The sequence below is a fragment of the Bubalus kerabau genome, chromosome 15 (genome assembly GCF_029407905.1).
Source record: "Bubalus kerabau isolate K-KA32 ecotype Philippines breed swamp buffalo chromosome 15, PCC_UOA_SB_1v2, whole genome shotgun sequence".
In the NCBI taxonomy this organism is placed as follows: Eukaryota; Metazoa; Chordata; class Mammalia; order Artiodactyla; family Bovidae; genus Bubalus; species Bubalus kerabau.
The window spans coordinates 40218980-40240132 of NC_073638.1; the positions used below are offsets into that span (position 1 = coordinate 40218980).

At 42.8% G+C, this 21153-nt stretch overlaps 1 protein-coding gene across 6 annotated transcripts in view; it reads right to left on the reverse strand.

Annotated features, from left to right (window-relative positions):
• The window catches only part of PARVA (parvin alpha), a 181290-nt gene that overhangs the window by 48540 nt on the left and 111597 nt on the right, over positions 1–21153 (reverse strand). For all 6 annotated transcript variants that reach the window (XM_055548607.1, XM_055548602.1, XM_055548606.1 and 3 more), the window contains 2 exons: positions 20903–21005; positions 73–213 (listed from right to left, as the gene is read on the reverse strand). In XM_055548607.1, coding sequence (XP_055404582.1) covers positions 73–213; positions 20903–21005 — 244 coding nt within the window. The remainder of the gene's footprint in view (positions 1–72; positions 214–20902; positions 21006–21153) is intronic.

The window sequence follows — 21153 nt, forward strand, 5'->3', positions numbered from 1 at the left end:
CTTATGATGCAACCTTCTGGGGAAACCCCACAGGTGTCCTGTACCAATCCCATTTCCCTTCACAAAACTCACTGTCTACATTCCACTTGATGCTCCGAGGAGGAAGTTTCAGGGTTTCGTTGATCTTCTCCAGGACAGTCTGCAGCTTTTGCTTCTGGGCGATCTCTGACTGGGTGACCTCAGCGACGTTCAGCTTCTCACTCTCGAGTTTCTCTGGGGCGACAAGGGAAAGAGAACAGCTATTACTTTTGCTACACACCACCCTAAGCCATGCACTCACACCTTCATTCACTCACTCACTCACCAAATACATACTGGCACCTAGTAAGACAGGGTTGCTGCTGCCCCTTCCTCAGCTGATGGTGGCACTGTGGTGCTGGTATGTATTGTGAAGACCTAGGGATTGTGTCTTGAAACCCCAAAATGATAAGGCCTTAGGACCATGAGTGAATGAGTGAAAGTCACTCAGTCATGTCTGACTCTTGTAACCCCATGGACTATATACAGTCCATGGAATTCTCCAGGCTAGAATACTGCAGTGGGTAGCCTTTCCCTTCTCCAGGGAATCCAGGACCACAGGTGGGCATTTAACCCAGTTTATCATATTTGAACTATTTCCCCTCATATCTGGGGTTTACCCTCTTTTTTTCATGTCTGCCTTCTTCTCCAAGGACATTCCTGTGCCCCGACTGGAAAGCCTTCCATGCTTCCCCTGGGCAGTGGTCAAGTCCTAATTCAAGGTGTTTGAACACTCTTGTAGTGTAGTACAATATGAATCATATTTATATCTCAAGAACCTTCTTTCCTTTTAAACCCACTTGGAAGATAACTAATTTGATGTGTCCTACTTAATCAACTCTAACGCACACGTCCTTTCACATTTTAACATCTCTGAAATCAGGCTGTCTTAAAACTGATGGGATCCTACAACTGCTGACAGCCAGATGGAAGCTATAAGAGTTACCACTGCTTCTATGTGGATGAACTTGGTCATAACTCTTCACAGTGTGGTCACGTCCATGTCTCAGTAAGCCTACAAGATGCTGTACAGCAGAAATTAACACAACATTGTAAATCAACTATACTTCAATAAATTTAAAGAAAGCCTACATGAGCAATTTCAAAAAGTAGAACATAAAAATTCCAAGTCATAAGAAAGCATCAGGTAATAGTTTAATTGAAGGTTTTTTTTTTTCTCTTTGAGTGGTACTTATCCTGGTATCTTTTAAAATCAATGGTTCAGGTACGCAATAACCCCTTAATACTTAAAGGCAAAAAAAAGTCTATTTTATTCATGTAAATTTATATTTCTATCTTAAGGAACAATTTTGGATTCCTTTCACACGCCAGTAAAGTAATGCTCAAAATTCTCCAAGCCAGGCTTCAGCAATACATGAACCGTGAACTTCCAGATGTTCAAGCTGGTTTTAGAAAAGGCAGAGGAACCAGAGATCAAATTGCCAACATCTGCTGGATCATCATAAAAGCAACAGAGTTCCAGAAAAACATCTATTTCTGCTTTATTGACTATGCCAAAGCCTTTGACTGTGTGGATCACAATAAACTGTGGAAAATTCTGAAAGAGATAGGAATACCAGACCACCTGACCTGCCTCTTGAGAAATCTGTATGCAGGTCAGGAAGCAACAGTTAGAAAGAACTGGACATGGAACAACAGACTGGTTCCAAATAGGAAAAGGAGTACGTCAAGGCTGTATATTGTCACCCTGCTTATTTAACTTATATGCAGAGTACATCATGAGAAACGCTGGACTGGAAGAAACACAAGCTGGAATCAAGATTGCTGGGAGAAATATGAATAACCTCAGATATGCAGATGACACCACCCTTATGGCAGAAAGTGAAGAGGAACTAACAAGCCTCTTGATGAAAGTGAAAGAGGAGAGTGAAAAAGTTGCCTTCAAACTCAACATTCAGAAAACGAAGATCATGGCATCTGGTCCCACCACTTCATAGGAAATAGATGGGGAAACAATGGAAACAGTGTCAGACTTTATTTTTGGGGCTCCAAAATCACTGCAGAGGGTGACTGCAGCCATGAAATTAAAAGACGCTTACTCCTTGGAAGGAAAGTTATGACCAACCTAGATAGCATATTGAAAAGCAGAGACATTACTTTGCCAACAAAGGTCCGTCTAGTCAAGGCTATGGTTTTTCCAGTGGTCATGTATGGATGTGAAAGTTGGACAGTGAAGAAAGCTGAGTGCCGAAGAATTGATGCTTTTGAACTGTGGTGTTGGAGAAGACTCTTGAGAGTCCCTTGGACTGCAAGGAGATCCAACCAGTCCGTTCTGAAGGAGATCAGCCCTGGGATTTCTTTGGAAGGAATGATGCTAAAGCTGAAGCTCCAGTACTTTGGCCACCTCATGCGAAGAGTTGACTCATTGGAAAAGACTGATGCTGGGAGGGATTGGGGGCAGGAGGAGAAGGGGACGACAGAGGATGAGATGGCTGGATGGCATCACCGACTCAATGGACGTGAGTCTGAGTGAACTCCGGAAGTTGGTGATGCACAGGGAGGCCTGGCGTGATGCGATTCTTGGGGTTGCAAACAGTCGGACACGACTGAGTGACTGAACTGAACTGAATGGGAAATATGTTGTCTGCTATTCAGTTCAGTTCAGTTCAGTCGCTCAGTCGTGTCTGACTCTTTGCAACCCCATGAATCACAGCACTCCAGGCCTCCCTGTCCATCACCAACTCCCGGAGGTCACTCAGACTCACGTCCATTGAGTCGGTGATGCCATCCAGCCATCTCATCCTCTGTCGTCCCCTTCTCCTCCTGCCCCCAATCCCTCCCAGCATCAGACTCTTTTCCAATGAGTCAACTCTTCGCATGAGGTGGCCAAAGTACTGGAGCTTCAGCTTTAGCATCATTCCTTCCAAAGAAATCCCAGGGCTGATCTCCTTCAGAACGGACTGGTTGGATCTCCTTGCAGTCCAAGGGACTCTCAAGAGTCTTCTCCAACACCACAGTTCAAAAGCATCAATTCTTTGGTGCTCGGCTTTCTTCACAGTCCAACTCTCACATTCATACATGACCACTGGAGAAACCATAGCCTTGACTAGACGGACCTTTGTTGGCAAAGTAATGTCTCTGCTTTTCAATATGCTATCTACGTTGCTGTTGGATTCACCTAATCCATTCTCCACAACTCACTGGAGGACTGACAGGACTTTCTGAAGCATGTTTAAAATGTCTTTTCTCCTCATTTTTTAGGCATGCCATACAAACTAATGAAACTTCACCATACATCAGTGGTCCCCATATAGCTTACATTATCTTACTTTTCAGTAGTTATAGCTTATCCAAGTCAAATGCCTCTTGAGTAATTCTTTGAAGACAAAATTGCCTAGTAGAAAATGGGTTATGGAAAAGCCTGAATGAATTTTTATCATTCCCCTGTAGATACACAGTCAGGTTATATTCCACTTTTTCCCCATTTGTAATAAAGTTGCAGTAAACATCCTGTGTGTGTGTGTATGTATATCTGTATTACCAACTGATTATTACTGGTAAAAATAGAAGTTATTGTCTTATAAATTTTCTTCTTAAATACAGTCATCTTATCAAATTCCTTTATTATTCTTTGAGTTTTCAGTATTCTCTAGGCACACAAATAACATAAAACATTACTGTCCCTATTTTGTAAGCTTATGTCACTTATTTCAATTTTATGACATTTTAAGATAGATTTCTTTGAGAGTCTCTTCTATTGTTTCTACCCTTCATATTATTTTAAAAATATTCAACCCTTAAAATTTAAGAGATCTAGTCAAATAGTCCTACAGTTAAATAACTTCATTCAGTGTTACTAAGAATTTATAGATCATTTCTTTTTAAAGTCTTTAGTTTTTTTTCCCCTTTATTCAGCTAATTTCAGCTAGTTCTATGAAAATTTCCATTACCGAATTCTTATTCTTCCAGGAAATTGTTTCTCTCATGTTATTATAGTTCTGAAAATTGTTCATCATTAGTTTAACTTGTTGTAAAGTAGTAGACATGATTTTGAAATAGGATGCTATTTAGAAAATTTTCTCAGGTAGGATTATATTGTAAATCTTTCAGTTGTTTTTGAAGTTAGCATCCAAATAGGCTTTTGCAGAGGTTATTTATAGAAACAATGAAACAGTATTCAAAAAGTTCTCAAATATCAAAACAGGGCAGAATAAACTCAAGTATTCTGAATGGTTGTCATTCAGAATTGTTAGAATTGTTAGATATTCTAACAAACACAGTCGCCACGTATATCATACTATATACATGTAACCACCCTTCAAAGAATTAGAATACATAAACTACTCCTTCCAATATGAACAATTCCTAAGTTATTATATTTTAGTTTCCAAAAACGTGGAGAGGGCTAGTTTAAAAAAGTTTTTTTTATTGTATCATGGTCAAAGAATTTGGTCTGTATAGCTTGTTGAGGCTTTATGGACATAGTCAAAATTTGTAAGTGTTCCATGCAGTTGAAAAGAATGAGAATACTCATTTGGAGGTGTTGCTGGTCATTTAGATTGTCTAGCTCTTCTCTAGTTTTATGAACTTTTTCTTAATGTGTTATTAAAAGAAATATGTTAATGGTAGATTTGTCAAGTTCTCGTAATTCTGACCGACATTTAAAATTTTTATATAGTAACATTTAATGCATAGAAGTGTTTTAGTTTTAAAATGTCCTTGAAAGTGAAAGTGCAGTCACTGAGTCGTGTCCGACTCTTAGCGACCCCATGGACTGTAGCCTACAATGCTCCTCTGTCCATGGGATTTTCCAGGCAAGAGTACTGGAGTGGGGTGCCATTTCCTTCTCCAGAGGATCTTCCCAACCCAGGGATCGAAACTGGGTCTCCCACATTGTAGGCAGATGCTTTACCATCTGATCCACCAGGGAAATTCAAAATGTCCTTATTTCCTAGTAATGTTAGTCTCATTAATAATGTAGAGACTCTCCACAGCAATGTTTTTCTCCTTAGTCTACTTCATATTAAAATAGTTACCCCAGCTTTCTTTTAATTAGTATTGTCTAGTAGATACGATTAGTTCCATTTTTTCTTTCAACCCTTCTGTATCCTCATATATTAAAGACTATGTCTAGTAAACAGCATATAGAAAGATTTTTTGTTATCTAGTGTGACAATCTTTTAAAAGCATAAAGCCAATTTACATTGATTGGGTTTACAAATATACTTGGATTCACTTGTATCAGCTTATTTTGAACTTCCTGTTACTCTATTTTTCTGATTCTTTATGTCCCACTTTCATCCTTGTCGTCTCTTAGATTAAGGCTTCTATTCCCTCTCATTTTCTCCTTATTAAAAGTAGGGAGGCTATATACTCTGTCTTATTATTTTAGTGGTTTCCTTAGAAGTTTTAGCATGTGTGTTTAACTTACAGTCTTGTGCTAATTAGTCTCTTTATCCACGTACTAAATAATACAAGGACCTCAGCACACTAACTAATCACCACTCCTGACTTAGGTGCTATAGTTGTCTGGGATTCTGATTCTACTATATCTTCATTTTTTGTTGCATTTCATATCTTTTCTGGGGGTTCATTTTCCTTCTTTGTGGAGAATACTCTAGAAATTCCTTTTAGTGAGGGTCTGTTGGTAGTAAACCCTCTCACTTCATGTTTGTTTAAAATGCCTTAATTTTCTTCCCATTTTTAAAAGTTTTTTCTTTTTTTTCTGGATATAAACTTGTAAGTTAACAATATTTTTCTGCACTTTGAAATTTTCATTCCAATAGCCTTGGGATTTTATTGTTCCTGATAAAAGACAGCTTTCAGTCTGTTGTTATAGGTAATCTCTTTTTTTCTCTTTGCTTTTGATCTTTTCTTTGCCTTCAGTGTCTTAGGTTTCATTATGAAGACTTCTGATTATTTGTCATGTTTGAGATACTCTAAGATTCCTGAATCTAGACTTCATATCTTCCATCAGTTCTGAAATTTTTAATTCACTGTGTCTTTAATTATTATCTATACACCATTCTCTTTGTTTTCTCCTGATAGAATTCCAATTAGCCATGTGTTGGATTTTCTTAATCTCTGTTTTTAATTCTCATTTTCCACTCCATTGTCTTTCTCACATTGCATTCTGGGTAATTTCTTCAGTGCCATATTCCAGCTCATCAATTCCTAATCAGCTGTGTCTAATCCACTGAAGTTTCTAATTACATTATTCCATTTTTTCCCATTTCTAGAAGTTCTATTTAGTTTTCTCTCATAGTTTGCTTGTCCAATTTTGATAGTTACTTGTGCTTTTATCATCCTTTCAATAGTGTTAAAACTTCTGACATATTAAATGTATTTTATATTCCATAACTGAGCAATTGCTCGTATCTCTAGCATTTGTGGGATGAAGCTGTACTTTATTGTTTTGGCTGATGCTGTCATACTGGCTTACTTTCATGTGTTTGGTGATTTCTGATCTTGAGCTCATTTACCTTGGAATTTTATCTCTGGGAATTTTTTGTAGCCTGGGTTTAAGGTTCATCCTTTTAAAGAGGCATATGTTTGCTCCTGCCTTGGGAAGCACTAAAAACTTGGAACAGGTTTTAACTACATTTTCAGCTTGGGCCATTTAAAACCACATAAGTACTGTGAATTCTAGTCCAAAATGTGTGTGAGTACAGACATTTGATGATAAGGAATTATCAGTGCAGACTTCTTTCTTGTGTCCTATTCACATCCAAGGCTGAGATAGACATTTATCCTTACTTACCCTCTCTGTGGGACAAGATTTTCTATTTCACCCACTGAAAGTGTTACACTTCAGAGACCCTGGTGTATACTCAGGAGCATCTGATCCAATTCCCCTTCCTTTCAGGCTTTCTCTCTTGACCCTGTGTGAGCCATTAAACCTCAGGCTAATTACTGTTTAGAAATTAACACTTATTTTACTGGATTTACACTTCCTTGTTGTTCTTGGCATCAGTAGGATTTCATTCCTTTCCAGTTAAGCCATACAATACAAAAAAATATGTGTTTTTTAAGGTTTATATTAAAGTATGCAGGCCAAGAAGATTTGCTTCAACATTTAGTGAGCCACAATGTTCAGCCTGCAAACCTATTTCCTTATCTTATTACATTAGCTTGCATATCCAAAACACTTATAATGGTGGTGATAGCTACCCTCTCTGACTTGTTCCCAATGTCGTGCCTTTGATATTTCACTATTTAATGTGTTCACTGTTAAGTTTTGTATAAATGGTCTTTATCATATTTAGGTAGTTTCCTTCTCTTCCTGTTACACTTGGGAGAGCTGTTGAAATGTATGACGTATTATTATTTGACATCTACTGAGAGATTTAGTTTTGCTATTGAAATTTATATGTGTACTTTAAAATTGAGAACATACAAACACCGACAAAATTCAGGCTGTGAAAATTAAGTCCCCTCTTCCCTCTGCTGTCCCAGATTCCCCAGTTCCACGCTATGGAGAGTTTTTGTGACTCACCAGAGATACTCTCTATGCACTCAAATATTAGATGCGTCTCAATGCACAGGCACACTGACACAGCACTTCGGCACCATGCTATTTTTTTTACTTAGTGAGACACTCTGGAGAGCTTCTCTACTGCTTATAAACAAAAGAATAAGAATAAAAAGACTTTCACCCAGCTTTTGAGTTTTTCAGAGACCAGAAAATGTCCCCTCCAATTTAAGAATAGCAGTATACATTATCTTCAATCATCTTAGAATCAATGACTATCATAGCAACAGCCAGGGCAGTGCTATCCAAAAGAAATTTCTTGATGGAAATGCTCATTTCTGCACTATTCAGTATGGTAGCCACTAGACATATTTGGCAAGGGAGCATTTGAAATGGAGTTGGTGTGACTAGGTAAATGAATTTTTAATTTCTTTTAATAACTACATGTGGTTAGTGGGTACTCTTTGAACAGCTCTACTGTAAAGCTGTACAGGTCATCTTCCTGGTTTTATAGAAAAGTGACCCGAGTTGCAGAGGAATGTTTTCGTGGCAGAACCAGGATTGGAACTCCGATCTATCTTGCTTTTCATTACTCTTTCAATTGTAGCATAGCTACTACTTCAGCCTAAGTACTTTTTTGGGTGTGGGGAAGAGATTCTCAAAACCAATATGACCAAACCCTTCAAGATGCTGTTCCTCCTGGGACTCATGGAATCAACCCTATTTAATACTCACCATTTAGAGTATAGCATGGTCGACTCAATGGACATGAATTTGAGCAAACTCTGGGAGACAGTGGAGGACAGGGGAGCCTGGTGTGCTGCAGTTCAAGGGGTTGCAAAAAGGTGGACATGACTTAGTGACTGAACAACAACAAGGTAGAGTCAGCCTACTCTACATTCAGCTGCTCATTCTACACATCACTAGGTTCTCTTAGGAGATGGGAATACCAGACCATACTACCTGCCTCCTGAGAAAACCGTATGAAGACCAAGAAGCAACAGTTAGAACTGGACATGGAGCAATGGACTGGTTCAAAGTTGAGAAAAGACTATGTCAAGGCTGTATGTTGTCATCCTGTTTATTTAACTTATATGCAGAGTGGTGGTGGTGGTTTAGTCACTAAGTCATGTCTGACTCTTGCAACCCCAAGGACTGTAGCCTTCCAGGCTCCTCTGTCCATGGGATTTTCCAGGCAAGAATACTGGAATGGGTTGCCATTTCCTTCTACAGGGGATCTTCTCAACCCAGGGATCAAACCTGCATCTCCTGCATTGCAGGCAGATTCTTTACCCACTGAGTACATCATGTGAAATGCTGGGCTGGGTGACTCATAAGCTGTAATCAAGATTGCTGGGAGAAATATCAACAACTTCAGATATGCAGATGATATACTTTAAAGGCAGAAAGTAAAGAGGAATTAGAAAGCCTCCTGATGAAGGTGAAAGAGGAGAGTGAAAAACTTGGCTTAAAACTCATTTAGAAAACTAAGATCATGGCATCTGGTCCCATCACTTCATGGCAAATAGATGGGGAAACAGTGGTAACAGTGACAGACTTTATTTTCTTGGGCTCCCCAAATCCCTGCAGATGGTGACTGCAGCCATGAAATTAAAAGATACTTGTTTCTTGGAAGAAAAGTTATGACCAACCTAGACAACATATTAAAAAGCAGAGACATTACTTTGCCAACAAAGGTCCACCTAGTCAAAGCTATGGTTTTTCCTGTAGTCATGTATGGATGTGAGAGTTGGACTGTGAAGAAAGCTGAGCACTGAAGAATTGATGCTTTTGAATTGTGGCACTGGAGAACACTCTTGAGAGTCCCTTGGACAGCAAGGAGATCCAACCAGTTGATCCTAAAGGAAATCAGTCCTGAATATTCATTGGAAGGACTGATGCTGAAGCTGAAACTCCAGTACTTTGGCCACCTGATTCGAAGAACTGCCTCATTTGAAAAGACCCTGATGTTGGGAAAGATTGAAGGTGGAAGGAGAAGGGGACGACAGAGGACGAGATGGTTGGATGGCATCATTGACTCAATGGACATGAGTTTGAGTAAACTCTGGGAGTTGGCGATGGACAGGGAGGCCTGGCATGCTGCAGTCCATGGGGTCGCAAAGAGTTGGATGCGACTGAGCGACTGAACTGAACTGAACTGATGAAGGTGGAAGAGGAGAGTGAAAAAGCTGGCTTAAAACTCAACATTCAGAAAACTAAGATCATGGCATCCCATCACTCCATGGCAAATAGATGGGGATACAGTGGAAACAGTGACAGATTTTATTTTCTTGGGCTCCAAAATCAATGTAGACAGTGACTGCAGCCACAAAATTAAAAGAAGCTTGCTCCTTGGAAGAAAAGATATGACAAACCTAGACAGCATATTAAAAAGCAGAGACCACTTTGCTGACAAAGGTCCATATGGTCAAAGCGATGGTTTTTCCAGTAGTCATGTATAGATCTGAGAGTTGGACCATAAAGAAGGCTGAGTGCTAAAGAATTGATGCTTCGAATTGTTGTGGGAGAAGATTGTCATACTTGTCAATCCTAAAGGAAATCAAGCCTGAATATTCATTGGAAGGACTGGAAAGACTTCAGCTAAAACTGAAGCTCTAATACTTTGGCCACCTGATGGGAAGAGCCAACTCATTGGAAAAGACCCTGATGCTAGAAAAGATTGAGGGTAAGAGAAGGGGGCAACAGAGGATGAGACGGTTGGATGACATCACTGATTCGGTGCACATGTGTTTGAGCAAACTCAGGGAGATAGTGAAGGACAGGGGAGTCTGGTGTGCTGCAGTTCACGGGGTTGCAAAGTATTAGACAGGACTTAGCGACTGAAAAACAACAGGTTCTCTTGAAGCTTTTCCTTACCTACTGCCACTCCTGTAGTTTGACACCATCATTATCTTGTAAAAAGATGCTTTGCTGGAGTTTCTTCTACTGCCTCTAAGCAATCCTCCTGTGGCTCCTATTTCTGATGGTGCCATTTTGCTCAGAAGCCACCAACAGTGACCACTGCCCACTGAATATAGTCTAAAATTCTTAGTGCAAAGGTCTTCTATGAGGCAGGCTCATGTTTCTTTGAACAAATTTCTCATTTTAGAATGGTTTATAGATTTATAGAAAAGCTGAAATGACAGTTCAGGTAGTTCCTACATCCTAAATCCAGGTTCGCCTGTCTTTAACCTAGTTTACACTACTATGGTACATTTGTCACAACGGATGAACTGACGCGGGTACATGACTATTAACTAAACTCCATATTTATTTGGGTTTCACTAGTTTTCCCTAACATCTTGTTCTGTTCACACCTCCTCATTACCTGCCTAGACTCCTGTCTTCTAGGATCATTTTTTTTTTTCCCCCCAGAGATACCTGTTTCTTCAAAACCTTGACAGTTTTGAGGGATCCTGTGTTTTTTTTTTTTTTTTTCTGTTTTTCTCATAGTTAGACTGGAGATTTGGGAGAGGAAGACCACAGAGGTGAAGTGCCCTTTCATTGCCTCCTATCAAGGGTTCATGCTATGGATGGGAGTTATCACTGGAGATGCAACCTTGATTTGGCCAAAGTAGTGTCTGCATGAGGTTCCTCCATACCCTGATCACTGGAAGCCAGTCACTAAATTCAGTCCATTTCAAGGGTGGGGAGTTAACTTCTACTTCCTTGAAGGAGTTATAAATTAATAACTTATTTGGAATTATTCTGTAAAGAAGATTTGTCTCTTCTCCTTCATTATTTATTCAGCTATTTACTGATATCAATATGAACTTAAGGATATTATTTTAGCCTTTGGGTTATAATCCAACATTATTGTCACTCATTTTCTTGCTCGAGTTTAGCCATTGGGAACTCTTTCGCATGGGCCCTAAACACTGGCAGCACGCTGCCACATATATATGTGCATATTTTTCCTTATGCCTCTTTCTGCACTGCAAGATGCTGCAGGCTCATTGGTATGCCCAGCTCCAGTCTCAGAGTCGCCAATACTCCAGAGGCCCTGGTTTCTCTTATTGGAGACCAGTGTCAGAAACCAAGGTCTGGGTGCTGGGTCCCGTCTTCTATGTTCGCCACATACCCCACCCAACCAATCCTGATGGTCACTGGATGTGCTCCTTTCTCTTTGACACTCTCTCTTCACTCACGCCGAAATCTACAGGGGCTTACCAGCAACATTTCTTACTAGAATGTTCTTCTCCTCCTTCATCTGGCTGAAATTCTGCCCTTCCAGAAGGCCTGATTCAAAACGTCCCCTCTTTCAGGATGCCTTTCTAAATCTTCAACTTGATAGCCCACAGCCCTTCATAGTGCCAGGCCATGAGTTTCTGAAGGCGGCGCTGTGATGCACTTGCCTCTAAAGCCCTACACTCAGCAGCAGCACATAGCAAATCAAATGGCTATTGCTTGATGAATGTTAATTCATCAAGGACACACACACAGACACCCAACACAAAACTAAAAACCCTCCTGGTCTCATGCTTCAAGAAGATATCCTGTTTCAGTCCTAAGCAATTGTGAAAACCAGAAGGGAGAGCCTTGTGGCTTGCATCTCTCAGAATAGGCTTTTTCTGTTCCCAGTTACACACACATGTTCATAGATAGGGATCAGGGGAATCAAACAAGCCATAGGGAAACTGGCAGAGCTGTCCCAAGTCAGAAAACCCCAATAAGAAACAGGTAGCAGCCCATAGTCAAGTGAAATGATGATCTGGGGTAAGCATTTCCCTTGAATCCTTCGCCTCCTGCCTCACTCAGTCACATCTACTGCCTCGGTGTTGGGAATGCAAATATAGCAAGGTGTCCATGGATGCACCTGCATACTGAGACGCTGGGAAAGCTATCCCACCTTTGGGCAGTTCTGAGACTCTGCCATTGGTGCATTGGGGTAAGAGTACACCCAGGGGAACTGAGGATGTTACATCTATCAGTTAACCTGAAGAGTCTTTGTGTGCGTGCTCAGTCGTGTCAGACTCTCTGGGACCCCGTGGACTGTAGGCCGCCAGGCTCCTATGTCCACAGAATTCTCCATGCAAGAAAACTAGAGTGGGTTGCCATTTCCTACTCCAGGGGATCTTCCTGACCCAGGAATCAAACCCACGTCTCTGGCGTCTCCTGCACTGGCCGGCGGGTTCCTTACCACTAGTGCTGCCTGTGCAGCCGAGAAGAGGTTAATCCTGGGATAAAAGATGAGGTGAATTTCTGCACAGGGTAGGGAGAAACTTCTTCATTTGGGGGTGGGGTGGGAAGTTTTTGTTCTGAGGTGTGGAAAGGGCTGGAGCCACTGCTGTGAGAGCACGGGGGTGGGTACCACGAAGAGCGGCCAGAGCGGCCAGCAGCTGCTTTTTCCCAGGTGGCTACAGCAACGGTACAGAGAAGTGGCCGGCGTCGGGAGGCGCAGTCTTACAGCAGAAGCTGCACCCTCTGGTCTCCCTAGATGATGCTGATACCTCTTTCCAGAGCTCCCTGCGTTCACCTGCCACTGCAGGCAGCTCTCAGCATGCTGATGGTTCCTGTCTCCAGCTCTGAAGCTCTCTCCTTCTCTACCAGGAGTACATTCCAGGGGTTCTTAATTCCCACACAGTCCTCATCCGCACAGTGATGGGAGCCTTAGGATAAATGCCCCTGCTCCCTTGCCTGATTTTGACGGGTGGTGTCACCTGGTTTCTCAGAGGGACCCCCCAGCACTGAGCCTTGGCTGCAAAGAGAGCTGTCATCCTTATCACTGCACACTTAGTGCTGTTTCTCTCTTCCTCTCTTACATTCTCCACTTCATTACTTGTATTTTCTAAGATTACCCCTCACATAAACTTCTTCCACCTACGTCCTTGTTTCAGCATCTCCTTTCAGGAAAACTTTGTCAGCTCTGTTGCCAGGACAAGAGGGAAGGTGCAGACGACAGAGGCAGAAATGGGCAGCTGGGTTAGGCAGCTTGGAAAGAAGGACTTGCAGAAGGCTGTGCCAGAAGAATTTCCCAGGTATGCCTAGGGACTCAGAAAGCAGACCAGACACTAATGCTGAGCAAGTGGCATCTGGCCACACAGAGGAGCACCGGGTATGCTGCTGCCCTCTCAGAGCTCATGATCAGAGAGCACCCAGCCAGATGGTCTACCTGTCACCGCAGGGATGATCACCTATTCAGAACTTCACAGCAATGATACACACACACAAATGCACACACACCTGTTGGTCCAGAGATCCCTGTCTGTCAGGGATGCTCACCTATTCAGAACTTCACCACAACAATCACACACACACACACACACACACACAACCCCTGTTGGTCCAGAGATCCCTGTCAGGGATGCTCACCTATTCAGAATTTCACCATAACAATAACAAACAACACACAACACACACATACACACACCTGTTGGTCCAGAGATCTCTGCCTTGGCATCTTGCTCATTTCTGAGTTGAGCCCTTGCTGCACGATATCATCAGCATGGATTCCCAGATTCCAGATCTGTATCCTGCTCCCAAGATGTGACTTGGCATATCTGGCCTCCTGGAGGCCCCTATGCCATTTTATTTTTTCTAAGTGCCAGTATTTCATAGTTGGTTTATTAATCCCAAACTCAGTTCCCTCCTGCTCTCCATGCCCAGCCCCAGTACAATTTTAAGCTAAATTTATGGAAATGATCATGCCTGATTCACTGTGGTACCACCAGGTAATAGTACCGTCCTTAAACATGGACGTTTATTTGAGCAACAAAGAGCAATTTCAAAACACTAAGGCATATACCCTGATATCGACTTCTAAACACCATTCTCAAATTCAAGAAACTGGGCCTCCTTGGAGAAGTAGTTGATTCTAGGGTCAGAGTAAAAGTGAAATATAAGATGAGCCTGGAGCATCTTATGATATTAGAAAGTAAGAAAACGCTCAGAAAAAAAAAAAAAAATAAGTAAAGGGCAGTATGTACAGGAGGTACTTGGAGCCAACCTGAAAGAGCTCCTGGTGCTCAAAGCTAGAAGTATATGAACAAACCAAGAATAATGACAATAATGATTATAATGTTTGCAATGATTATAAGAAATGGTATGGACCTAACAGAAGCAGAAGATATTAAGAAGACATAGCAAGAATACACAGAAGAACTGTACAAAAAAGATCTTCATGACCCAGATAATCACAATGGTGTGATCACTACCTAGAGCCAGACATCCTGGAATGTGAAGTCAAGTGGGCCTTAGAAAGCATCACTACAAACAAAGCTAGTGGAGGTGATGGCATTCCAGTTGAGCTATTTCAAATCCTCAAAGATGATGCTGTGAAAGTGCTGCACTCAATATGCCAGCAAATTTGGAAAACTCAGCAGTGGCCACAGCACTGGAAAAGGTCAGTTTTCATTCCAATCCCAAAGAAAGGCAATGCCAAAGAATGCTCAAACTACCGCACAATTGCACTCATCTCATACGCTAGTAAAGTAATGCTCAAAATTCTCCAACCCAGGCTTCAGCAATACATGAACTGTGAACTTCCTGATGTTCAAGCTGGTTTCAGAAAAGGCAGAGGAACCAGAGATCAAATTGTCAACATCTGCTGGATCAAGGAAAAAGCAAGAGAGTTCCAGAAAAACATCTATTTCTGCTTTATTGACTATGCCAAAGCCTTTGACTGTGTGGATCACAACAAACTGTGGAAAATTCTGAAAGAGATGGAAATACCAGACCACCTGACCTGCCTCTTGAGAAATCTGTATGCAGGTCAGGAAGCAACAGTTAGAACTGGACATGGAACAACAGACTGGTTCCAAATAGGAAAAGGAGTACGTCAAGGTTGTATATTGTCACCCTGCTTATTTAACTTATATGCAGAGTACATCATGAGAAACGCTGGGCTGGAAGAAACACAAGCTGGAATCAAGATTGCCAGGAGAAATATCAATAACCTCAGATATGCAGATGACACCACCCGTATGGCAGAAAGTGAAGAAGAACTAAAGAGCCTCTTGATGAAAGTGAAAGAGGAGAGTGAAAAGGCTGGCTTAAAGCTCAACATTCAGAACTAAGATCATGGCATCCAGTCCCATCATTTAATGGCAAATAGATGGGGAAACAGTGGAAAGAGTGAAAGACTTTATTTTTGGGGGCTCCAAAATCACTGCAGGTGGCGACTGCAGCCATGAAATTAAAAGGCGCTTATTCCTTGGAAGGAAAGTTATGACCAACCTAGACAACATATTAAAAAGCAGAGACATAACTTTGCCAACAAATGTCCATTTAGTCAAGGCTATGGTTTTTCCAGTGGCCATGTATGGATGTAAGAGTTGGACTGTAAAGAAAGCTGAGTGCAGAAGAATTGATGCTTTTGGACTGTGGTGTTGGAAAAGACTCTTGAGAGTCCCCTGGACTGTGAGGAGCTCCAACCAGTCCATTCTAAAGGAGATCAGTCCTGGGTGTTCTTTGGAAGGACTGATGTTGAAGTTGAAACTCCAATACTTTGGCCACATGATGCAAAGAGCTGACTCATTGGAAAGACACTGATGCTGGGAAAGATTGAGGGCAGGAGGAGAAGGGGACAACAGAGGATGAGATAGTTGGATGGCATCACTGACTCAATGGACATGAGTTTGGGTAGACTCCAGGAGCTACTGAGGGACAGGGAGGCCTGGCGTGCTGTGGTTTATGGGGTTGCAGAGTTGGACATGACTAAGCGACTGAACTGAACTGAACCGAATGATTATAAAGTAAGTATCCTTGTATCCATACTAATATAAATAAATACTGTATACACATGTAAGTCTTATCCTTACAGAAGACTTTGAATTAATAAATGTAGAAGGCATGGGAGAATAGGAAAATAGAAAACCTCCACTAGACCACCACAGCAATAACCAGCAGACATGCTCCACTGATTATAGTTAGTGGGACAAGTGTAAGAAAAAACAAGATATTTTCAAAGTCTTAAAGTATTTCCTTGCATATAAGTTAATAACAAAGAGAAAAGTAGTAAAACTTTATAGTGAAGAAAGCCTGGCCAACACCACTTTAACTGAGTGGTCAAGGTTAATGTCACAAGTGACCAGTCACGGTAACATCGTGTCTGCCCTGAAATGATGCGCTGAGGACACATCAGCTCTGTGCTACCCCTCCCCAAACACACAACTCTAATCATGAGAACACACCAGGCAGACCCAAATTGGGGTCCATTCTGCAAAATAACTAACCAGTCCTCCTCAAAAGTACCAAGGTCATGAAAGATAGGAGATGTGACAACTGAATGTAATGGGGGATTCTGGGTTTACCTCCTAGAACCAAGAAAAGACATGAATGTAAAAACTGGTGAAATCCAAATAAATTCTGCGATTCAGTTAAGCACTGTCCTGAGACTGATTTCTTAGTTTTGATGCTTACCGTCTGCTTGGTGAGATGTTGACATTAGAGGAAGCTGAGTAAAGGGAGACGGGAAACTTCTTGGCTGTCTCTGCAACTCTATTAAAATTATTTCAAAATAAAAAAGTTTTAAAGAAACACTGACAAATGGGCTATGGGTTTAAGTGGTAAAACAAATCGTGAAATATGAAGAAGATCTGGGAGAACTTCAGAATGCTCCCAAGGCAGGAAACAGCTTAACGTAAGAAAAGGAGTTTGGAGCCAGAGAAGTTAAGACAAATGATGAGGCTCTGAGCTAAGGCGGCAGCAGTGGGGTTGGAAAATATTGGTGACAGCCACCCCTGACCCAGGGCGCAGTGCGCCAGGCACTTTTATAAACGCTGCACGTGTTCTGCTGCTGCTGCTGCTGCTAAGTCGCTTCAGTCGTGTCCAACTCTGTGCGACCCCATAGATGGCAGCCCACCAGGCTCCCCCATCCCTGGGATTCTCCAGGCAAGAACACTGGAGTGGGTTGCCATTTCCTTCTCCAATGCATGAAAGTGAGAAGTGAAAGTGAAGGTGCTCAGTCGTGTCCGACTCTGTGCGACCCCATGGACTGCAGCCTACCAGGCTCCTCCGTCCATGGGATTTTCCAGGCAAGAGTACTGGAGTGGGATGCCATTGCACATGTTCTAGCTGATTGAGAAATGAGATGGGTTTGACACGTATATATGGGAATACAGTTGTTAGAACTGTGACCAACAGAATATGAAGGAAGAAGGAGCAATTCAGGATTACCCCCAGATTTCTAATCTGGGCTCGTAATAGCATTCCTCAAGAGAGAAAACAAAATGGGTTTGGGGAGGAGGAAGATAAGCAGAGTTGGGGGCAGGCGGGTTACAGGTGCCCATGTGAGATGCAGGTGGGCAGGCTGGAAAGGCAGGGAAGAGATAACCTTACTCACAGCTTCAAAGAGAGAGCTATTCCAGGATAGAGATCTGAGGCTGATGACCATGTAGTTGATGGGTGAAACTGTAGGAACAGACAAAATCTCCCAGGAAGAAGGTATGAAAGAAAAAGAGAAGGAGGCCAAGGATGGAAGCTGGAGGAAACCCAACCATTATGGAGAGAAGAACAGAGGAGGAGGACGGCTGAGAAGCGGGTGTCAGAGGTGGAAGAGAACGGCAGCGCGAGGCCACAGAGACCGTCAGGTGGGGAGGCAGGTGAGACGCCTGTAGGGTCACGTGTCGCCACGCAAGCGGGACTCTCAGGTGACACTGGCGACGTGGGAAGGAAGTGCGGATGGCACGGTGGTGGCACCCAGCCCGTGCCTCAGGAGGGCATGCTTAGTGGGGGGAAGCAGGGCCAGGGAGTGCCAACCATTATTTTGAGAAATGTGGTTGGGCACGAAGAAAGGAAAATAGCCAGAGGGGACCTCAAGGTCAGAGGGGTCACCCCAAACCCCCATCTCCAGACCGCCTCCTCCCAGGAGCTCCTGATGCACATTTTAAACTGCAAACGAGTTCTCTACAGTGGGCATGCTGTCTGTAGCTTCTGAATGTGTATGTCTAGCCTTAGACCCACACTTATGTTAACTAAAGAGGCATCAGCTCTGTTTTTAATCACCTTTTCAACGTGAAGTTTGAGATCTGAGGTAGTCTAACCTGACTGTACTTGATGCCTGACTCGGGGCAGCATGGACGATGCTGGGCTGTTTTGTAACCATTCCCAGAGGGGACACTGCTTCATGACCGTGTTCCATTACCCCACAGCCATGTCCCACCTCTGCTTGCGAAGGCCAGCATAGAACACTTCTGGACAGTGTCAGGTCCCAACTAGAAATTTGGTGGTGCAGTTAAAAGCAACAAATGCTAGGAGAGGTCATCAGTGAGGCTCAGGGTGTTTCCACATCTGCACGTGCCAAACACATTCCCCTCTGTGTTCAGTTGCATTTACAAGCCTTTAAATATTAATACTCATTAATATTGATGATTGAGTACCAAATGAGCTTAGCCTCCTAGAAATTACTAGATTTTATATTATTCATTTATTTGTTCAGTATACATTGATTAAGTGCTGGGCAATGTGTTATTACCGGAGAAGACTGGAAAAAGGAATATGACATGGCTCCTGCCCTTGAGAAGCCTACATACACTTATACGTGTTTGCTTAGTCGCTCAGTTGTGCCTGACTCTTTATGACCCCATGGACTGTAGCCCACCAGGTTCCTCTGTCCATGGGGATCTCCAGGCAAGAATACTGGAGTGGGTTGTCATGCCCTCCTCCAGGGGATCTTCCTATTCCAGGGATCGAACCCAGGTCTCCCACATTGCAGGTGGATTCTTTACCATCTAAGCCACCAGGGAAGCTCAAGAATACTGGAGTAGGTATCCTATCCTTTCTCCAGGGGATCTTCCTGACCCAGGAATCAAACCAGGGTCTCCTGCAATGCAGGTAGATTCTTTACCAGCTGAGCTACCAGGGAAGCCCATACATTTACATAAACAGCTACAAACAAAATGGAATGTCTTACAATAATAAAGGCATATATATTATGTATACATGTCTTCTGTATCTATAACATAAAAGCATGTATGTTATATATAGGTATGTGTACCTATATAACAAAGGCATGCATATTATGTACATGTGTGTCTATCTATATAATAAAAGCATGAATGCTTTATATACGTGTGTGTATCTATATCTGAGAGAACACAGAACACACGACTATTTCTTTCAAATGTGACTATGTGCTGAGGGGAGGCACGTTTGGTTGACTCTACAGATAGGAAGAATGAGCAATGATGGTTTACCTCAGTGGATAAAGGAGGAAGAAAGGCCCCAGAGGCAGAAGAAAAGAGGTGTGAATATGCCTGGTGTATGTCTTAATATGGTGTGGTGTTCACAAACTACCAGTGAAATGATAGAAGACACTGACTGGGCACTCACTGTGTGTTAGGTGAGCGTCTAAGCATTTTACATGGCATGAGCCACGCGTGTGAGTGACTGGAGGTGAGGCTGACAAGACAGATGCGATGCTCTGGATGCTGTGCTAACAGGTCTGGACTTTGTCCCACAGGTAGGGGAGAGCGAGTACTGACAAAATGAGACTTGCAATTAAAAAAGTTTCCTCCACCAGCAGCGCCATCTGGTCACAAAGCCTCCCTCTGCAAAGGGGAATGGGGTGGGGCAGGTGAGATGCGAGGCAAAGAGGTGAGCTCGGAAATTGTTTCAACAGTTCAGACAAGTGAAAAGGCAGGGAGGAGGGGATGCGGGAGAGAATTCTGAGCAAGAAATTGGGACATGGAGACCCCTTGCCCCACAGCCATGGAGGGGCAGGGAAGGGAGGAAGGGGTTTTATTCACTTGGAAGGAAAGAAACATCCTTAGGAAAGAGGATGCGCTCAGTGTGAGGCGCTAGTGGGAAGCTAAGAATGAGAGTCTAGAACTTAGGGCAGCGGTTAGGAGGACAGAAAGTGGGGGACAGAGAGGAGGAGTCCAAATCCAGTCACGATGAATCTGTCCTCTCCCTACTAATGTCACCCGGAAGTCTCCTTTCCCTCCCCAACAGCCTCACACGTTCACAGAACAGCTGCAAACTGCCGCAGGGATGCGTACGCTGCCGGAAGCGAGACACCCGGAGACACACAGGAGCCAAGTGTCACAGGGCCACACGCCTGCGTACTTGCACCAACCGGAGAGAGATACACAGAGGAGCACACACACATACCTGGCCATAGATTGCAGAGGTATGCATATATACATGCAAACACACACATATGTACAGGTGACAGAGGTATACAAACACACACACGCAACTCCACGCACATGTAAATACACCTACAGAGGCCACAGGTGCACAATTTTCTGGAGAGGGTGAAGCATGTTTTCAGTGCGCAGTGGAGTCTTGTCAACTGCCCTGCTGGTGATTCTCAGCTGCTAGGCGGAGCAACCCTGTCTGGTCACAAAGCCTCCCTTTGCAATGCATTCATGTAAAACATCCTGAGTACATCTCACTGGTCTGCTAGCCCAAGGCACCCATCCCTATTCCATTCGGTGAACTGTTGTGACTGGAGAACAGCTCTGAACTAGATTTAAAGACACCCACTGCGACATTCAACTCTCCTCTTACCAAAAAGTTTCTGCAGGACTTGGCCATCGTATAAATCTTCAGCCAGGTCTTTCACAATGATTCTTTCTCCAACCAAAACATCGTTAATCCAGTCAATTAATACCTGCAGAGTGAGAGAGAGAATAAGAGAAGAGTCATAGGGTGTTTCCTTACACACCAGTGTTCTCATCCTGGACAGTGAAAATTTAAATGAACTTCAGATTTTGAACGGAGCAGAATTATCCACACCCCTGAGTATGTGTGCCAGCAGC